Source organism: Perognathus longimembris, chromosome 19 (assembly GCF_023159225.1).
Source record: "Perognathus longimembris pacificus isolate PPM17 chromosome 19, ASM2315922v1, whole genome shotgun sequence".
NCBI classification, from domain to species: domain Eukaryota; kingdom Metazoa; phylum Chordata; class Mammalia; order Rodentia; family Heteromyidae; genus Perognathus; species Perognathus longimembris.
Genome location: NC_063179.1, coordinates 17,702,239 through 17,724,208, shown reverse-complemented (window position 1 = coordinate 17,724,208; position 21,970 = coordinate 17,702,239). Strand labels below are relative to the sequence as shown.

General features: G+C 41.9%; 1 protein-coding gene across 1 annotated transcript in view; it reads right to left on the bottom strand.

The window, feature by feature from the left end:
• Positions 1-21,970, bottom strand: part of Pdzd2 (PDZ domain containing 2) — a 347,654-nt gene that overhangs the window by 32,353 nt on the left and 293,331 nt on the right. The window contains 8 exon segments of the mRNA XM_048368575.1: positions 165-246; positions 7,388-7,520; positions 9,679-9,796; positions 11,184-11,409; positions 11,533-11,606; positions 14,957-15,071; positions 15,947-16,066; positions 18,905-19,050. Of these exon segments, the coding sequence (XP_048224532.1) occupies positions 165-246; positions 7,388-7,520; positions 9,679-9,796; positions 11,184-11,409; positions 11,533-11,606; positions 14,957-15,071; positions 15,947-16,066; positions 18,905-19,050 (1,014 nt within the window).

Genomic DNA, 21,970 nt, shown 5'->3' with positions numbered 1-21,970 from the left:
TCAAAAGTAGCAACTGAGAGAAAGCAGAGACTCCTTGACAGCTACTTTCACCAGTCCTGATAATTAGAAAGAATCTAATACAGCTATATAGGGCAGTGCCCTGTGGGTGAACTTAATGAGAAGCTTCTTAATGTTAAATAACAATGTACAATGATCACACATACCTAAGCTAGGAGAAGAACTGGCTTCTTTGTTCTCCTGAGACGTGCTCCGTGCTATCACTTCATCCATTTCTTGTTCGGAAACCTGATTTTCAGCAGAAAGCACAAATAAGATAGTTTTATTTAGTTATTACCTACCACAATAAAAGTAGCAAGGAGGACCAAAGTTAGACTTGACCAAAATAGAGGCTGGTCACAGGGTCAAAGATGACGGGCATCCTCTGAAGCAATAGCATAGGACATGCCAGTGTAGCTGGGTTAACCCGAAGACCAAGAACAAGGCCTTCAAGGGCTCCCCACAGTCAGTGAGCAAAGCATTCAGTACTGTGATCTCTGATGTCTGCTTTTTCTTTTTTTGCTGGTCCTGGGGCTTGATCTCTGGGATAGGGTACTGTCCATGAGCTAGCTCCTTTGTGCTCAAGGCTAGCACTCTACCACTTGAGCCACAGTACCACTTCTGGCTTTTCCTGTGATTAAATGGAGATAAGAGTCTCAGGGAGTTTCCTGCCTGGTCTGGCTTTGAACCGGGATCCTCAGATCTTAGCATCCTGAGTAGCTAGGATCACAGAGTGAGCCACAGGTACTTGGCTGATACTGGCTTTTTCTCTACAAGAGTTTATTTTTGTGCTGATACTGGGGCTTGTGTTCTTGCTTAGCTTTGTTCAAAGCTGGTGTTCGCTTGAGCCACAGCTTCACTTCCAGGTTTTTGTTTTTTTTTTTTTGTTTTGTAATTGGAAACTAGAGTCTCACAAACTTTCTTGCCTTGGCTGGCTTTGAACCTTGATCCTCAGATCTTAGACTACTCAGTAGACAGGACTATAGGGGTGACCCACCAGGGCTATGGACCTCTCTTTCTTCATTTTAAAGCTTTATTCAACTAATTAAAAGCCTACAGAAACATGCAAGAGAAGTACAAGAAGAGTATACTGACTGCCTACATTCAATACTTTCTTATTTTAAAAATTCTTTTGCTACAGTTATTTGTATGCCTTTTCTACATGTGTGCAATGCACTGCTGTCCTTTTTGTAAAACCATTTGCAAATTATAGATCTCACATTCTTTCACTAACAAATATTTGAACTAGTATCTTCTCAAAATGATGACATTCTCAAAATACCCATACGATGAACAGATTCAGAGACTCTAATGTTGATGCCTAATGTGCATTTCACAATCCACATCAGTCCATTGTTCCACTCCCATCCTTTTGAGGCCTACTCAAAGTGTGTGTAGGAGCTGCAACTAGTTCATGACGTTTGCTGTCAGCCTTGAAAGACACAGACTTTCCTCCAGATTGCAAATTAGCATGGCTTCCTTCATCAAAGGAGTCTTGGTAGGAAAGAATCTCAACTGAACTAAAGAGTGTGCTTAGAAATGCAAATGATTTACTTTTATCTTGTTTCAGATCCATAGTGGACCATCATGCCCCAATTTCTTTATATGGTAATACTTCCATAAAAATTGTTTGTTTTTTTTTGGCCATCCAGGATCTAGCTGCTGTATGTATGTCTTTAGTCTCTCTGTCTTTGTCTCTTCTGTTCCAGTTCTGGGGCTTGAGCTCAGGACCTTGTAGTATTTCTTTTAGAACAACACAAAACTGAGCTTTTTGCTCAGGCTAGCCCTCTACCACTTGACCCACAGATCTACTTCTGGCTTTTCTTGGTGGTTAATTGGAGGTAAGAGTCTCACAGACTTTTCTGCACAGGCTGGCTACAAATTATGATCCTTGACTCTCAGCCTCCTATAGCTAGGATTACAGGCATGTCCAGTCAAGTCTCTAATCCAGAACAGTTCTGAGTCTTTCTTTATCTTTCTTGGTACTGGTACTTTGGAAGAAACCTAGGCCAGTCCAAAACATCAATTAGCACCTATCTGATAGTTTCCCATGTTTAAATCAAATTAGTTTTTTTGGGGGGGAAGGGACAAAATCTACAAAAATGGATTCCTTCTCCATCCATCCAGACCCACTTAAGATCAGTGTCTCATAACTGGTGATAGTAACAGTGATCTCTTGGTTAGGATAGCATGAACCAGACTTCTCTGGGATTTGGGGGTCATTAATGAGTAATGAGTGAGGAGACAGCTGGAGACTATGTCAATACCTGGTGCCCCAATACCTTTGGTGTTAGCATCATTATTCTTGCCCGACTGAAATGTTACCATGAAGTTTTCAAAACAGTGATTTCGTATCTTTTCTATTCCTTCTAACTATAATGGTAGATTCATGGAATTTTTTCCCAATTAGTTGTTATATTTAATTGTCATCATTCATGGAAAATGTTCTTTTTAAGCTTGTCATCTAGTGAACTATAATGTTCTTTCAAAAGGTAATTAGAACACGTGCAGAGTTTCTTTTTTAAAGGTAAGAATATTTTCAACTTAGAATGGTAATTTTGTACACTAAAATAATATTAGCATAAATCTTACTTGGATAAGCAAAGCAATCTGTCTTAAATAATAAGTATTTCTCTAAAAGATTTGGCATTACATTTTAATGACAACAGATAAATCATAATTCCATCATAGCCTCTATGTAATATTTATAGTAGGCTTCATAGGAAATAATGTACATAAACACTCACACATTTACATTCACACACACATACCCAGCAAAGAATAATTTTGTACAAATGAGTCAGGGAAAATATCCGCTTAAACAGCAGTTGCTATTTTTATTGGTACTAGACTTTCAATATTTGCAGTTGTTTTTCTGAGTGGGAGAAAGCCAGATTTCTAAGACTTTCTTGGACTTCCCATAAGCTAGAAGCTGCTATCCTAGCAGGTCTAAATCTTAGCCTGTCTAGACCTGGGAGGTTTGAATAACCCAACTGGGCAGCCACTGCTCCAGACATTATGAGAAACAGAAGAACGAAAATCCTGTGGTATTTCTCTTGGATCAACACAAAACTAAAGGAACACATACAGTCAGTATCAAAATGCACTACTGGCATAAAATGCTGGGCTAAGTGGTACTAAAATACATTAAACATAAAATGGAATCTTGACTCAAAGAAAAATACAGTATGAACTTTCCACCATGAACCCCATGTTGACCTAGGAAGAAACGTGAAATCCAAATACTGAGATTTGGTTGTGTCGGATGCATCCACAACCCCATCTCAGACCATTTTCCTGGGGCTGAAATCACGAATCACCTGTGTACAGTTCAATCGGATCTCATGGCACCCATCCAGGAGGATTCCTGTGAGCGGAAATGCAACTTTGATGTTTGATTGTGTTGGCAAAATAGAACCAAGCTTTTGGGCCAAGATGAGGTAGAAGATAAGCTGAGCACCGTCCGTGTTATGCTGGAAAGGACTGAGAAGCCAGGCACGACATGACTTGGGGCCAGTGACGGCTAACCACTGGAAACGTAATGTTCAATAATGTTGCGGAGGGAAATAATAGGTCAGCCACAGCTTGCTGGATGGCTTTCTGAGGAGAAAGGAGGAGTGTGTGTGTGTGTGTGTGTGTGTGTGTGTGTGTGTGTGTGTGTGTGTGTGTGTGTGTGCGTGCGTGTGTTTGTGTGTTTGTGTGTGTGTGTGGGGGGGGGGTAGAGTCCCTGGGCAGATTCGCTCTCAGTGTAAATAGGCAAATGGTACTGAACCTGACCCCGGCAGAGCTGAAGGCACAGCCGTGGAGAGATGCTACCACCAAGGACGACAACTTGTAGGAGAGAAGTGGGAAGTCAGTAGGAAAAGAATGGACCAAAGTGGAAGCATGACTTTGTTTGATATTAATGATACTCATTAGATCTTTTCTTAGACAAGACATTTCTAAGCATGTACTCCGGTCTTTTTGTGCTGAGAATTCTGGGATAGTATCTCTCTTCCTGTCCAGACATAGGCCTGACCCGTGACCTGTGATTTTAGGCATCTCTTCATAACTAAGATGTGCACCAGCACATTCGGCTCTAGGTTGAGAAGAGACCTAAGAGACATTTAAATTTCCCTGCAGTAGCTAAGGCCTTCAATCCTCTCAATCTTAGCCTCCCATGTAGCTAAGGGTCTAAGCACAAGTCCCTGCTTAGCAGCGGTAGTGTTCTTAATGAGCCTTTTTGAGTTGTTACAAGGAAAAGGTTAAATTTGGCTGAATACAATCCTGTCATGTGAGGATACAAATTAAATTTTTTTTTATGCGGAATACTCAAAAACAGTGTTCAGAGTGGGTTAAATTTAACTGGTCAAGATATCTTGTGATTGACCCCCACAATTAAAAGCAATTCCCTTAAATACAGATACGGCCAGGTAGCAGAGGCCAGTGACCTGAAGGTCATGAGCATTTGCAAATTCAGTCTGCATCTTCAGTGTGATCTGGATGTGGAAAAATGGAGTGAGCTCTGAGGCTTTCATTACAGAGGTATTCTGACCAGGCCACGGATTGCCTGGAGAAAGGAAAAACAAGGCTCCTCTTCAAACCGAGTCTTTTCTTTCATCTGCCTCAAGTCCTAATGTCCTTATACGCTAATAAAATGGTTCTTAATATTCTTGAGGTCACTGTATTGGAGAGTTTGAGAGAAAGCCTTTGGACTATATATACAAATACAAGTATACATTATCTACAAATACAAGTATATTTCCAATTAGGTCCCTGTAAATGTCTGCAAACTTCAGGTTAAGAATCCCTGAAGAGGGCTGGGAATATGGCCTAGTGGCAAGAGAGCTTGCCTCGTATACATGAAGCCCTGGGTTCGATTCCCCAGCACCACATATATAGAAAATGGCCAGAAGGGGCGCTGTGGCTCAAGTGGCAGAGTGCTAGCCTTGAGCGGGAAGAAGCCAGGGACAGTGCTCAGGCCCTGAGTCCAAGCCTCAGGACTGGCAAAAAAAAAAAAAGAATCCCTAAAGAAGGGTTTGGAGGCATAGCGCAGGTGGCAGAGGGCCACCAGTCTCAGACAAAGAAAAATCTCTTCAGAGCCGGGCACGGTGGCACAGGCCTGTTATCCTAGCTATGGGAGAGACTGAAATTGGCAGGATGGCAGCTCAAGGCAAGCCGAGGGAAAGAAAAACGAAGGTGTAAGATATCACAAGAAATGTACTCACTGTCCTATTATGTAACTGTACCCCTTTTGCACAACACCTTGTCAACAAAATTTAATTAATAAAAAATACATTAAAAAAAAAAAGCAAGCCGAAGGAGAAAAGTCCCTGTGCCTCCATCTCAACAGAAGAAGCTGGGCATACTAGCACGTGCCGTAAATAGGTAGATCGAGGCCCAGGAGCTTTCCTGCAAGATGGGGCAGGAAGCAAAGCACTGGGAACAATAAACCCTTCCTCCTTTAAGTTGTTTCTATCAACTATTTTGTCACAGCAATGAGAAAAGCAAGAACAATCTGAATACCATGGACTGACAGGAGACAGGGAAAGACACTCTGGTTCCCTTGAGGCTTGTCACTCTGCCTGCTTCCCAACTTCCACCCCATCCCAGGTAGCAGGGGCACAAGGGCTGCTGACACCTATGGCTGAGTTATTAACCTTGGACTTGAAGGACGCCTCCTAAGACTTGTTAAGTAAGAAAAGGACCTTCAACGGCTCATTCTCAATGGAAGATACCACGAGCATCTTCACAACCCCTGATTTACGACAAGTGCTCCTTTTCGCTCCTGTGGAGAGGTCCACGTGAGATGAAGGAAGGAAGGACTCTTGCCTTCTGTATGTGTCTTTTGTAAAACAAGCAAACCAGGTATTGGACAAAGTAAAATTAAGAGAAATGGCCAGGAGAATTGAAAAAATGTATTTATGCTGTGTAGATAGATTTGAGAATAGTTGCATAAGTAGTCTGTGGTTAAAAAGAAAAATACTGGCATGAGTGAGTTAAAAAAAAAAAACAACAAAAAGCTAGCTTTGAGTATCTGGCCATCTGACAGAAAAATAGGATCCTCTACAACGTTGAATAAACGTAACTGATAATTTCCTTATAGTTTATTTAAAATGTTTGGCCTTATATTTCTCTGTTTATATTGGCAGAGTTGGGGTTTGAACTTAGCACCTTTGTATTTTCTAGGCAAGCACTTTACCATTTAAGGCATGTCACCAGTACCCCTATTTCTTATTTATTTATTTATTTTTGCCAGTCCTGGGCCTTGGACCCAGGGACCAAGTACTGTCCTTGGCTTCTTTTTGCTCAAGGCTAGCACTCTGCCACTTGAGCCACTGTGCCACTTCTGGCCATTTTTCTATATGTGGTGCTGGGGAATTGAACCCAGGGCTTCATGTATATAAGGCAAGCACTTTTGCCACTAGGTCATATTCTCAGCCCCTATTTCTTTTTTTTTTTTTGGCCAGTCCTGGGCCTTGGACTCAGGGCCTGAGCACTGTCTCTGGCTTCTTTTTTGCTCAAGGCTAGCACTCTGCCACTTGAGCCACAGCGCCACCTCTGGCCATTTTCTGTATATGTGGTGCTGGGGAATCGAACCCAGGGCCTCATGTATATGAGGCAGGCACTCTTGCCACTAGGCCATATCCCCAGCCCCTCAGCCCCTATTTCTTATTTCTCACTTGAACAAAACTTAAAATTCACTGAACTTGATTTAAAAATCTGTTATTTGAGATTAAGCTTCAAGATGATAATTTCCAACATGATCAAAGAGAAGATTGTGTCTTCTTTTTTTTTTTTTTTGTGCCAGCACTGGGGCTTAAACTTAGGGCTTGGGCACTGCTTTTTAGCTTTTTTTGTTCAAGGCTGTTCAAGGCTGGTACTTTACCATTTGAACCATAGCTCCACTTCCAGCTTTTGGGTGGTTAAGAGATAGGAATCTGATAGACTTTTTTGTTAAAAATGCAGGCTGGCTTTGAACCACAAACCTCAGATCTGAGCCTCCTGTGAGCTAGGGTTACAGGTGTGAGCCTGTAGAAATTATTTATCACAAAACCTCAGTTGTCAGAGAGATTATCACCCAGCTCAGTGTGCTCCGATTTTCTTGATGCAAAGATTAAGTATCGTATCAGCAATCAAAACAGTCCTACAGGTTATTCAGAGCCCAGAAGACCTACCCTCTACCAGATCAAAATTCAGATTCACCATAGAAGACTGTCCAGATTTCCTAATAAGAATTTCTAAGAGCATGATGATAGATCAAAGGTTCATTTTGCACCTGTGGCAGGCGCTGGCTTAACTGCCTGCCCCGACAAGATGAACTGTCTCACCCAACAGTGTGTGGCCCCAGGACTGTGCTGCTAGAGAGGCAGCCAGACCCTCTCCCCATAGTCAACAGGAAGTCATTCACCTTGGGGTTCGGGTGTCGGCCGATGACCAGGCGAACGGGTCCTGGGGGGCACTTGCTCAGGATGGCGTGCACTTTGCTTAACGCAGCGTGGCGCACGTTGACAGAGTTCACTTCCAGGATTTGGTCTCCACGGCTAGGGAGGAAGACATAATCAATCCATTACATCGTGGTGACAGTCAGCTTGTTTCTGTTTTTCTTTTCAGATGCTGGGGTTAGATAATTCAGGGCCTTGCATGTACAACCTACATGAGGGACTCATCCACTTGAGCCACAGCCCCAAGTCCTTTTTGAGTTTTTGAGTTTTCAGATAGAGTCTCATCCTTCCACTTAGAGCTGGCCTTAGACTCTAGCGCGCCAGTGTAGCTGGGATTGCAAATGTGAACCACCCTTTGAGTCTTGCTTTTTTGCCCAGAATGCCTTGAACCGCTTTCTATCATAAGTAGCTCAGATTATAAGCACGAGTCACTGTCCCCAGTCCAACATTAAGCTTTGTTGTGGTTTTTTTTTTTGGGGGGGGGGGATGCTGGTCCTGGGGCTCAAGTTCAGGGCCTGAGCACTGTCTCTTAAGTTCTTTTAAGGGTTGTGCACTACCACTTGAGCCACAGATCCACTTCTGGCTTTTTTGTGGTTAAATTGGAGATAATAATCTGATGGGCTTTCCTCCCTAGGTTGGCTTCAAACTGCAATCCTCAGATCTCAACCTCCTGAGTAGCTACGATTACAGGTGGGAGCCACCAGCACCTGGCTAACCTCAAGCTTTTTAAAAGCTAAGAAATCTTTCCTCTGAAAGGTTTATAATTTGAAGTCTTTTTTGGATATTTTAAAGATGTAAATGACTTCCTTTCATCTTTGCATTCATATATAAAAACAACACATTTATACAAACACATCAATCAGATTTTAAATCGACAAAAGGCCATTAACATATGGCCTGACATTTTCATGAGGTGGTAATTAACACTGATAATAAGGACAATGAAAGCTGCATTTCTGAGTACCTACTTTATGTCAGGCCCTGTACAGAACAATGATGTAATAATGTATCAGTCTTCCCACTGTGTGTGAGACTTAGCAGTCACCCAGATAACACACACTCTGACCTGACTCATGAAGATCCCACAACCTCATTTCTCCTTTCTCACCACCATCTTGAAATGATTATTTGAATATAATTTAAGGAGGAAATATCTAAAGCTCAAAGGTTACTCAAGAATACCTAAAAAAACGTTTCGAATTTGAACAAATGAGAAATTTGGGACAAGTTTGCCTACTTCAACTTGAAATTACAGGGAGACCTCAGGAGGAGAGAACAAAGGAGCTTTTACATGGGTTGAAGAATGTTCATTTGGCAGGCTCCACACATATGGAACCATTCAAGAAAGAAACATCATCTTGGGATGTCATTAAAGGATTTTTTTTCCTTGGGTTCCAAAAGTATATTTTCTTTAATGTACTTTGGATGATTTGCTAGGTGTTTTTTTTTCTTCATATGGAATTTCACTCTGATGATTAACTAAAAAAGTAATATAATCTATTCAGAGCCCCAAAATGGTAACCTCAATGAATACCATTTTGTCAATTCAAGTGCTGAATGACTTAGAAGCTTACGGGGGAGAAAGGTGATACTGTTTTCAGAGCGCTGTGCATAATGTGTGTACATTCTTGTGAAGTTTAGGCAGGCACCAACTACTACAATTACTACAGGATGGGATCCCGAGACATGGCTTGTGGAAACAGAGCAATGACTTTAGAGCTCTCTGGATTAAGTTGTTAAGACAGTCCAGGATTTTAGATGGTCACCTAGATACTATCACTAACAGAAATGCACGTAGTAGAAAAAGTTCCAGAGATAATAGCTAGTGGAAATGTCTCCCATCCAAGTGTGTCATTTCAGGACTCTTGTGTCCAGTGATTCTGAACTACTGTAGTTCTGAATCATTGTAGATTCTGAACTGTTAGTAGTTCCAGTATCTTTTACCAAGCATAAATGTGAAAGTGGATGCTAAGATTATCATAGGCTCTATTTCGTCAAGACTTTTCAGGTCAACTGCTGAGTCCAAATGGAACAAAACAGGGAAAGTTAAGAGCCAGGTTCTCAGAGTCACCCAAATTTCATTGACGCTGGCTTTTCACTTTTGGTGGTGCCATTAGTTTTAGTGTTAGCTATCCTGTATTCAAAAATGTTGAGTTCCCCAGGGAAGGTAAGGGAGCAACAACTAGTTCATGTGTGAGTAGACAGTCACATATTCAAGAACATTCCAGAACCCGACCCAATTAGGGATACAACCAACCTCAGGTTGCTCTCCATCTTGGCCACCGATCCAGGGGCAAGGCTATGGATGTAGATGCCTGGAGGGCTGTTTTCGAAGGCCAGGCAGCAGGCACCAATGCCTAATCCAACTCTTGGCTCTGTAAGAGGCATTTCAGAGAATACGAAAGCACACATGACACAGGAACCAGCGAGGAAGGACAACATTTAATGTTGGTCCGGGCTCAGAATGGAAATCCTGGCTTTTCTTTCATCCAGTGGTTTGCTCTCTCCCTAGTCTAAAGAGCTCCCTCAGATTTTTTTTTTTGAAAAGACGCAGAATATAATTACTATTTTTATTCTAGACATGCAGTCTTTTAGGCTTGTTTTGACTGTTTTTTAGCAACGAATATCTTGGTTATTAATTGTTGATCATCTCTATTAAGCAAGTGGGGAAGATAAGCAAACAAAAATGAAAAACAGTAAGATGTGCTGATCTTTCACTTTTAATTGCTGGGTTAAGTATTATTATTATTATTAGTGGTACTGGGCTTTGAACTCAGGATCTTCATGCATGCTAGGCTGGCATAATACTACTGAGCTACACACCTCCAGCTCTGTTTTCCAATGGTTAACTTGTAGATAGGTTCTTCTTTTCCACTTGGGCATGCTCCTGCACAATGACTCGTTTAGGTTTCCTTTTCTCACCTGGATTATAGGCATGTAACACCATGTCTGTTTTCCCTCAATGGAGACAGTATCTCCTGGGCTTTTTCTGCCTGGGCTGGTCTGAAATTACATTTTTTGATCTTAGCCTTTACCAGATGGGGTGCCCATCTCCCACACAAGTCTTGTGGGTTTTTTTGTTTGTGTGTTTGTGGCCCAGACCAGCCTTGAATTGCAATCCTCTCATTCTCACTCTCCCAAGTAGACACAATTATAGTTGTGAGCCATTAGTACCTAATAGCTAACTATATTCTTAACTACACTACCTAATTCTTTAAAATGTTTATGATTCCTGCCACATTCCAGTTGTCCATGCCTGTAATCCTAGCTACTCAGGAGGCTGAGATCTGAGTATTATGGTTTGAAGCCAGGCTAGGCAAGAAAGTCTGTGCCACTCACCTCCAATTAACTACCAAAAAAGTCAGAGGTGGAGCTGTGGCTCAAGTGGTCGAGCACTAAGCCTGAGCAAAAAAGAAGCTCAGGGACAGTGCGTAAACCCCGAGTTTAAGCCCTAGGACAGGCACCCACAAAGAAGAAAATTTATGAGTCCTGCATTTAAAGTACTTTTTGGGGGGAGGGGGGGTTCTTAAGGGGCTTAAAGAGCTTTGTGCGTCTGCTAACTTCACTTCAATCAAATAACTAAAATGTCTATGGTCAATCTCACTGTTCATTTAGAGGTCACTACTCTGAAGTTGAGAACAGATGGTCCCAAAGGAATAAACCAAAGAAGACTCGGGGAAAAAAGTAAAGTTCATGTAAGAATAGGTTCTGAATTGTTACCCGAGAGCACACGGTGTGAAAGCGAGCCATGGCTACTATCACCTTTATTGAGTGTGACTTCCATGACAATCCTGTCCTTGGGCCCAGGAGCCTTCCGACCCAAGGATGACGAACCACCTTCATCAGAGCCTGCTGCTGGTGTCCCCCCACTGCTGTTGAAGTTTGGGGAGCTTGATCTGCTCATGTGTGTCGGGGTGGAGCACGGCGTCAGGCTGGGGCTCAACAATTTTGTGCGCACTGTTAGGACAAACAACCCACTCCGGATTTGCTGCACAAACAAGAAGGAAGTGTGTGAAAACATTCACCCATCATCTAGTAAAGAGAGGACCAATCTGCACAAACCCAAACCAGAATGAAAGGAAGCAAGAGAAACAAAGGGAGCCGCTGTTACCTTAAAGGTGTGAATGGCTTCTTGGAATGTCAGGCCTTTTATTGGTATTCCATTTACATCTAGGATTTCATCACCTGATAACCAAATACGAGAGTTACACGAACACTGAGCTTTCATTTGCTGAAATTGAACTGTTTGGTTAGTACTGGACTGGCTTGTATATGGTTCCTGATGTACTACTGTTCAAAGTGACTAGTACTGTCATAACTTTCTTTTGGGATAGAGCTCCCAGGCATGTTCCCCAAGTAAGACAATTAATAAAAATGCATCTAATGGAAAGGGAGACACTGATCAAGATGTACTATACATTGATATGTTGAACTGAAACCCTTTTGTACAACTGTTTAAAGATAAAATGTAAAACAAACACATATTATACTCCAATCCTCAATGGAAACAATGATGGGATTTAGAAAGCTAGCAAAATACACACACCCCAAAACAAACCAAACAAAAATTAAGGGAAGCCTCAAGGTCTTCTGCTTTCCTTAGCTATTATCAAGTCTGAAAACAGATATACCATGGAGAGAGATTAAACTACAAATATTGAGTGATTTTTTTTCTGTTTACCCTCTGTGTGTGTGTGTGTGTGTGTGTGTGTGTGTGTATGTGTGCATGCACACACACATGCCAGTCCTAAGCCTTGAACTCAGGGCTTGGGTGTTATCCCTGAGCTTTTCTCCTCACAGTCAGCACTCCACCACTTGAGCCATGGCTCCACTTCTAGTTTTTGGTGGCCAATTAGAGATAAGAGTCTCATGGACTTTCCTGCCTGGACTGGCTTCCAACCTCACTCCTCACATCTCAGCCTCCTGAGTGGCTAGGATTATAGGCGTGAGCCACTGGCACCCAGTGCAAATATTTCCTCCGGCTCCTTGTTTAAAACCTTAAACCCACTGGCAATGAAGTATAAATGTGCAGAGAATTTGAGAAACCACTCCTATATTTGCAGAAAGACAAGCTTCCCCAGCCCAGGGAAAAGAGCTTCAGAGGGAGAGAGGAAGGCTCACCCAGTTAAGATTGAGAAATGGCAGCGCCTCTTCCCTTCAGTCTTAATGTCTGGTGCAGAGCAAGGCTCTCCAGAGTTAAGCTGGCAAGTGGCCGTCTCGGGAGTCACTTAGGGTCACTTCCTACTACCACAGGGCGATGACAGAGAGCAAGCAGGTCCCCCATGTGCCACTTGCCTCTCCTCTACTTGAAGCTAGCCTGTCACCTTCAGCCCTAAGAAGGACTAACAAGGATGACGTTAGGTCAATGTTTTCAAGCTGTTGATAGTGTCTGCTGGGACTATAAAGGAACTTGGACATCCTGTTGACTTATAAAACCTTGTTTCTGGTTTGTCACATGGGCTGTTTCTTTTCTTTTCTTTTTTTTTTTAAATTTTGAATAACAGTTCATCAACCCTCCAAAGATGCCCCTGAGAGAAATCCAGATGAACTCTCCTTAGCAGACAGACTTTGTCCACCACCGCCAGGAAAATGCAAAGCAGCAGAAAAGCCCACATTTTCACCTCTCACAACCAGCCAATTCCAGCAGCCCATTGTGTAGACAATGAAATCCTGTAGCAACGCTCTGAGCCTTATCTTTAATGAAATTCCAGAAGTTGTAAAGTAAGTAAAATAATCTCTCTTTAAAAATCACCTAGTATAACCAATTACTCAACGATGTTTTGGAGTTGTGTCCATGTGGGAAAAGCATGGAGACATTAAAATGACTGCTCGTGCTGTTAAAATTTATAGAACATTTTTAAAAGGCATATCACTCTAAGTTGAAAATCAATGCCAATGGCTTATGTTTCTCGTACATGAACACATATAAAAAAAACAACACCACAGTATTGAAGAGAATCGAGTGCCACTAATTCAACCTTGCAGGATGAATTCCAATCTAGTGAAAGGGCTCTCCTAGAGTTTTACATTGATTTAAGACTAGACACAAATACCACCTGGGGGTTAAGCTTCATCTGCCCTGGAAGCATGGAGCCTGCCGTGCCAGTGTTAGCAGATGGGATTCCATGCTTGCTCTGCTAAGAGAAGGCATGGCCCACTGCATTCTTATCAGTTTCCTAAAATAAATTACTGTAATACAATAGCCCTCATAGTTTAGATCAACAGAACTGGTGTCATTTCCCAAGACAACTAGAAATACTAAAAATACGCTAATCTGATGGAAGACATATATTAAAAGAGAGGAGGGAAAATCAGGATTCATACTTTGATAAATGTTATCTAAAATGTTTTTTCAGAATTTCTTAATGTTGTTATATGAAATACACATTCAATCTACAGAACTAATTCATCATAAATACAAAAATTTCAAATATATACATAGAATCGTGTCAGTATACGAAAGAAACTTGTGGTCTATTCCATTTTTTTCCTTGCTCAACTATTATGATACATTCAAGAGGGAAGAATGAAATCTGATTGTCTAGTCCTCTTGTATTCAAAGGAGGCAGCAGTAGGGAAATGAGGAGGTGAACTGAAGTTAGAATCACAAAACAGTGCTTGAATTTCACTGTTAGTATTTAAGAGTGAGAAAGTTTCTAGTCACCGCACATTTCTGAGTCTTTCTTTTCTCACTCATAAAATCACTCCAGTAGTGCCTATGACAAGTATGTTAATGGACATGACAAGTTAATGGAATACACAGATGGAAGGTCTTTGTAAATATTTTAGGCACCACAAAAGGTGATATGTATTTAAACATTTAAAAAGTTTGACTTGCAAGAATCTCAATACTACCTTCATTTATAATCAAAGGTACTTGTTGAGTATACTTTTTGAGTATACTTGTGTTTGGTGAGATGGTAGGTGCAATTCAGTTTGGGTCACTTAGGAACCAAATGACATGGTGGTTGATAATCGAGTGGCTACTAATGACCAGGACTCTGTTTTCCTACCATCCCAGAGATGAGCATGGATCACAAAACTCAGGCATTTTTGCTCAAGCCGCTACCAACTTAAACCACTGTTTCATTTCACATTCAGCTTTTTGCTGGCTAATTGGAGATAGGAATCTGGGGAACTTCTCTATCCAGGCTGGTTTTGAACTATGATCCTCAGATCTCATCCTCCTCAGTAGCTAAGATTATAGGTATGAGCCACTGGTATCCAGTAGTCTTGGGAATTTTTAAGGCAAAGAACATGATCAAGGACTAAGGGCACAAGAGAGCACTTCAAGTCTCCAATAAAAATATCAAACCACTTACCATGTAATATCCAGCTCTTCTAGGTAGATGATACCATTTTAATTTACGGAGCTCAGGTAACACCAACTGTCCAAGGTCATGATGAATGCTGGATTCAGCCTAGGACTGCCACAGCCTGAGCTACGGTGCCTTTTACTTTATATCTGTCCAGAGACAGATCCTCATAGAATCAAGCTCAGTGTTCCTAAGAATCACCAAGAGGCTTTCTCTTACCTTCTTTAAGTCTTCCGTCCTCTGCAGCCGATCCATTTGGGAAAATGGTCTTGACAAAAATCCCCATCTGGCCTCGAATGCAGTCTCGACCTCCAGCAATGCTAAAGCCAAGGCCCTACATTCAAAACATATAGGAGTCAGGTGGACATTGCAGTATTTAATGGAGGGCACCTTTCCTATTGCAGAATATAACATAGGCACCATTCCTGTTATTGCATGTGATTAAAGTGTCTGCCTAATCAGGTGCAGAATTGCTGTTTAAGTAGCCATAAACTCCAATGTGCCCTTCTCATTTCCTTCCTAAGATCTATTTGCATTGTCCAAGTCATACATCCCAATAGAAGGAAGATAGTTGAGTCGGATTCATATGAAATCGCTAATATTTGACAACTTTTGACCTCTAAGAACAGAAATTTCACAAGGCTCAACCTCATGGGTCTTGAGAATCACATTTCCTTGCCATATAAAAGGTACAATATTTATTTTGATACTTGCATTTTGGATAACATCCAAGTGGACATTTTGATCTATGAGTAGTGTCAAGTTATTCACATCATTCTTTTTAAGTTAATAGCCATGCCATGAAATCCACTCAAAGGGTAACTAGAAGCACTTTCTGAAGCTACAGGGTCTTGAGTTTCTGTCATCAGAAGTAGAAGTTAGGAATGATGGGTTCAATACTCATAACAAAAACAAGCAATGATTGAGGACCTTTTATTCTACTTTTGATTTGACCTAGATCCTGCCAAGTGCTCTGACTCTGCATCCTAAGGGCAAAGTGGGGGTAACCAGTGCATACACTGGGGCCTTCAGAAAAGATGCCAGGAAACCCATGCCATGGCCACTTTGCCTACCTATCTTGTTCCTGTTCCTTTTTTATCTCATGTTACAACAAATAATAAAATTGAAAAAAATTGAAATTAACCAGTAAAGGAATACTGCCACTGTGTAGCTGGAAGGCAAGGAGGGAATCTGCAGAAAAGAGCTCACCTTGCCTTTCTCTTTGTACAGCCCGATGATGGAAATGACAGATGGCCGGATGAGTCTCCATGGAGATTCCACGTGAGTGGTGCTCAGGGAACGGGTGGACTTCTTCACGATGTGGTATTCCTAAAAGCCAATGTTAGGTAAGACCAAAGATGTGCTCATTTATCCCGCTGGGGGTTCTGGCATACAAATATACACAGACATGAAAATGTCAGTTGTCTTTTGTTTTTGATGGCAATATTTCTCTACTTATTCTCCAGTCTAGTGGTTTAAAGAAAGTTTATCATGGATAATATTGGAGAAGAACCTTCTGCTGTAGTAGATCTCCATGTCTTCCCTCCTCGTAAAGAATTACTTAGCAACCTCAAGCAGTCATGTTGTTCTTTCCTTCTCCACATCCCACAGATCCTTCTGGAATGGGAGTCAGGAACCAGAAACCAAGAGGCCTCACAGATATGAGATAACCACCCTGCGGTCAGATGATTGTTGGAAACACCCTCCTACCACATCCCTGTCCCCTACCACATCACTCTTCTATCCGCATCCTCGTCCCAAGTTCACAGTCATGGTCAGAAAGTATCTCCACATTTTAAACTAAATTTACTCATTCAAAAATGCAGTAATCCTTATTTCTTATACATGGCCAACCACAGACCCAGACAACTGTTATTCCACATGAACTCTCCTGCTGAGAGACGGTAGCTGTTTCAGCTCTAATCCCTCATATTTGGAAAATAAAATCTTTTCCCTAAGCCATACTTTCCCTTTCTGGCCCAGAGCAGCTCAGATCAGTGTGTGTATATTTCAAACATCATCAAGAGATTCTAAAGTACTCCTACCAGCCTTGTTCTCTGTGACTTTCAGAAAAAAGTAAATGTCTTAAGGGGCTCTGATATTCTAACATGAGCCAAAACCAATCATTTCATATTTAATATACAAAAAGAAGTCACAAAATAGATTTATTCCTTAAAATTTGTGCTTGCTATGTTGAAATATAGAAATATTCCCCAATGATATTTTTGTATCCCAGGCTGTTTAGAACAATTACACTGCAAAGCTGTTCCAAATCTGCCAGGAATCTGTGCCTCCCAGACTTGGTCTCATAAAGTCAATGATGTGGGCTTGGCAAGGTTACTATATTTCTACTGAAACCACTGCAGGGAGGACCAGTCACTGGATTTGTGTGAGATCTCCCTGAGGGAACTCTTCCTCTCATCACTAAGCTTTGACCTTGCCTTATTCCATCCTTTATGTGGAAAGCAGAAGAAGCATGCTTCACAGGAAAGAGTGCGAGGTATCACCTGCACTTTCCAGACTGTGTTGTCTAATGATGGCAACTGCTCACCACTAATGGCTGCCTAGATTTTAAACATAATGCTAAGCCAAGCGCCAGCGGCTCATGCTTGTAATCCTAGCTACTCAAGAGGATGAGATCTGAGGATCATGGTCAAAGCCAGCCCAGGGCTGGAGAGTCTATGAGACTCTTATCTCCAATTAACCACTAGAAAACCAGAAGTGGCACTGTGGCTCAAAGTGGTAGGGCAGAACTCAGGGACAGTACCCAGGCCCTGGGTTCAAGCCCCACAACCAACAAAATACAACAAACAAATATTGCCATCTCTGCAGAAAGTTTTATTGGAAAATTCTAATCTAGGCAGAAATTTTTAGTGGAGGGAGCGAGAACAGGAAAAAAAAAAAAGGTCAATTGTGGGAGGAAAAAGAAGGGGGGGCAGAAAATAAGAGAAATAATTTGAGGAGGGAAAGAACTTTCTAAGACTTTCTATATTAGTATGAGCTTCCTAATTTCTGGAAGCTTGGTTAGAAATAGATGTTTCTAGGCTCTAAACAGGGCCCGGTTTCCTTGGTGAGTCTGTCTGGCATAAACAACAATAACCTTATCTTCTATATTAACTAAAACAGCCTTGACAACAAGGCTGTCTCATTATCTGGTCTTCCCCTGTGTCTGTGATCCAATTGGAGTCATTTTGAACAGGCTCACAAACACATCTGTCTGCTGGATGGGTTTTAACAGACCACAGGTGGTCATCCGTGTTCTCTCAGCACCTCACTCTTCTAGCAGCCTTTGAGTGAAGACAACACTAAACAAAACCTGGGTACTTCCCCCCTGGTGAGGTAAAGAGAAGCAGAAACAACACCAGTACTATTCTGCCTTATAACCAACTATACTCATGCATGCCACATGTCTATTCACAGAGCTTCTACTGTGCTTTGAGCAAACTATTTTTATTCTCCTTGATGTTCAATTGCTCCATCTCCAGCGTGCTCAGACCATACCAAAAAGTCAAGAGTCTGACACAGGCAAGCTGACCCAAGTCTTGCCAGCCTCCTCCTGCTCTGCTCTCCATAGGCCTGGGAACAAGAGGCCAAAGGGTGAGGACAGTGTGACCGCGGAGGAGCCGTGTGCAGCGTTATCGAGCCAGGGCTCTGATAGGAACAGCTCTTCTCTGCAGCTGATCTTGGCTGTCTGAGCCGTCACTGTAGAGCAGGTAGGACCCCAGACATGGCAGAGGCAAGTGTTCAACCCACTCACCCACACAGCTATTATACTAACACACAATGCTCCCATAAAATAAGCAATGGTGGTTCACCACAGACAAGGAGACGCCATTGTCTCCTGGCAGTTGAAAGCGATTCTTAGTTCCAAAACACACAGCAGGAAGGGAATCAAGACTTTGAGATCCAATAGAAGATTCTTGTTTCCCTATTCCTTTGAACTGACTTCCTTCTAGTCCTGTGGCTAGACAGCATTCTCTCTACTGTCTTTTCTTGGTCTCTCCTATTGCTCATGGTCCACACAGATGGGGTGTCCTTCACACTGAGGTCCATCCTGGTCTCTGAGAAATAAATAAAACAAGCCTGGAGACCTGGGGGTTAGCAGCCTGCTCTTCCCTCCCTAACCAAGCAACTATGACTGTGAGTGAGCCAAGGCCCAGAACTGACCTGTGAGGAGCTAGACGAGTCCAGCAGCTGGGGAAGGGAGTGCTTTCGGCCATCTCGGGAGACCTCCAGCATCCTGGCCCGAGGGTCCCCATTGCGTACCATCAGCTCATTGTATTCTTCAACAGACTCTAGGCGGTGGAAGCCTCCTGGAGATAGAGAGGGAAACGAAAGCACGGCTTGGTGAGGATGAGAAGAATCTTAGCAGCGTCCATAGGCATGAACATGTTACATTTATAGCCAAGTATGCCGTTTCAGAAGGCCTGACATCCAAGACACCCAATAGGGCCATAATCAGCTGGTTTTACCACCAAGGTTTGCATTCGCCATTGAAATTACGAATGTCAAGTTATGAAGAAATGACAAGACTGAAGAAGGGCAATGCTTATGTTTGTTCCAGGCTAGATGTAGATGGACGGAGAAAGTCTACAAACCAGGTGTGCTTTGAACTTGAAATCCATCTGCCTTTAGATCCAGAGGCATGACTATGACCACATGAGTAATGACTTTTAAATAAACTTTTTGTTCAAGTGCAGTACAACAACTTAAGAGAAAGTGCACACATTCTAAGTGTACTGGTGAATAAAAATTTATAGGGTGACCATATCATTAACAATATTAAATACAATATTAGCCAGAATCTCGGAATTGCCCTTGGTGCCACTGACCAAACTTCACGTCATGATGTTGACTTTGGGCATCAGAAATCACTATTGCCTATTTCTGAAGTTTATATAAATGCATGTAGGTAGATTACATAGGCTAGAATGGCTGTTATCTGTAATCTCTATGACCTAGACTGAGACAGATGATAACCGGTGGATCATGGTTTGAGGCCAATTCAAGCAAAAAGTCATTGGGACCCATCCATCTTAACTGACAAGACTGTAATTCCAGCTATGTGGGAAGCATAGGTAGATGAATTGTGGTCTACTAATGGCTCCAGGCAAACATGTAAGACCACATTGGAAAAATAACTAAAGCAGAAAAGGGTTGGGATGTGACTCAGGTATTCTACCACCAGTCTAGCAAGTACGCTTGTACTATCCCCCCCCCCCAAAAAAAAGCATACAAACGTGTACAATATGCACTTTTGGATATCTGGCATTTTGTTCTTAACATTTATTTGTGAGAATCAACCATGTTGTTTGTATGCCAATAATTTGTTCCTGCCCTTCTTGTGTAATATTCCATTATATAAATATAACCCAATTTGTTTATCTATTCTTTTTTTTTTGGCCAGTCCTGGGGCTTGAACTCTGGGCCTGAGCACTGTCCCTGGCTTCTTTTTGCTCAAGGCTAGCACTCTGCCACTTGAGCCACAGCACCACTTCTGGCCATTTTCTGTATATGTGGTGCTGGGGAATCGAACCCAGGGCCTCATGTATATGAGGCAGGCACTCTTGCCACTAGGCCATATCCCCAGCCCCATCTGTTCTATTCTTGATGGACATTTTGCCTTGTTTACAGCTTTAGATCTAAAACAAGTGTCAGCAAACTTTGTTTTGGTAAGGGGCCACACTTTTGGTTTTGTGGTCTACGCCTGTTTTTTCTTTTGTGTTTTTTCTCTTTCTCTTTTCTCTTTTCTCCCTCCCCCTCCTTTCCCTCCTCCCCTTCCCCCTCCTCCCCCTCCCCCTCCCCCTTCTCAGTTTACTAAAAATGTAAGCTCTGGGTTGGAGGTGTGGCTCAAGTGGCAGAGTGCCTGCTTAGCTACTGTCAGGCTCCAAGTTCAATCCTCAGTCCTGCACTGAGGAAATGTAGAAAGTATTTCTAGCTTGTAGGCCATATCCATACAGAGTACAGGCTGCAATGTGCTAAGATCTCAGTCTCGTTAGTACTTAGGATTTTATGCAGGACCCACTGGTGCCTAGCTTAATGGTATTTTTGATGAACAAAATGTTCAATTTCTACATAGTACACTACAGTCACGTGTGCTACATTTTGTAAAAGGCATTGTTAGGCAATTTTCCCTGCACTGACACCACAGACGAGGTGTGCGAAGTAGGCAATGCGAGTGCGGGAGCACAGCTGCACATGGGTGTCACTTTGTACTTTTGTGGTTAGTACTCTGATGTCCTATTTAGCAAACCCTTATTGTTTTGGTACTGAGGACTGAGGCAAGGGCTGGTGCTGGCTAGGAGAGTGCTCTTCTACTGACTGGTATCTTGAACCCCTAGTAATGATTTTTAATGACACCTTATACCAATCAATACCTTCTATTGTATGCTATTTTAAAATAAGGTAATTTAAAAGACTTACTCTTAAATGATGGATCAGTCACATGAGTATAGCTATAATACTGCCATGATATTTATATGCTACATATATTGTACATGAGTTGCTTGAGTATCTGGCTACACATACAGATCTGTGTAATGATTCATTTGATAACTGGAATTTTAGTCTGAATTTCTCCAAAATTTAATCTGAATTTCCCTAAAAGTTTTTCATAGTGTAAGATGAAACAGCTGTACTTTTAAAAAGAATATATTGACGCATTTTAAATAGTGATACAAATACTGTTCTATTACAGTTCTATCATTGGAGGCTTGGCTTTTCAAAAGCTCAGTAGTAACTCTGGGAAGTAAATTTTCAAATATCTGTAATCTCTTTGCCAGAAAGGAAAAATTTGCATTTAAAAAGATCATAAACCTAAGGGATTAACACAGATAAAACAGAAGTATCAGAACTAAAGGAGAACCCTGCTGTCAGGAAAGGGGAAACGAAGTAAGAAAAACTTGCATTAGACTATCAGAAAAACACAGTATGGAATGATAGATGACGTTGCTCTCGTCAGTTTTGGAGCCAGGCTGGGCAAAGTCCTGTGGAAATGACTGGAATCTCTTTACACACACTTTTTAAATTAATTCCTGGCTTCATAATTCATGATCAGATTAATCTCTCTCAGTGTGTTTAGGCATCTGAAGAAAGATTTGTTAGAAGAAAATCCCTCCTGAGCTGACAGGGAGGTGCTTGCCACGGACAGGAGAGAGCCCACACCATTGTTATCATCACACTGATGCATGAGTACCAAAGTGACTCATGCTAAGACATTATGAAATCAACATC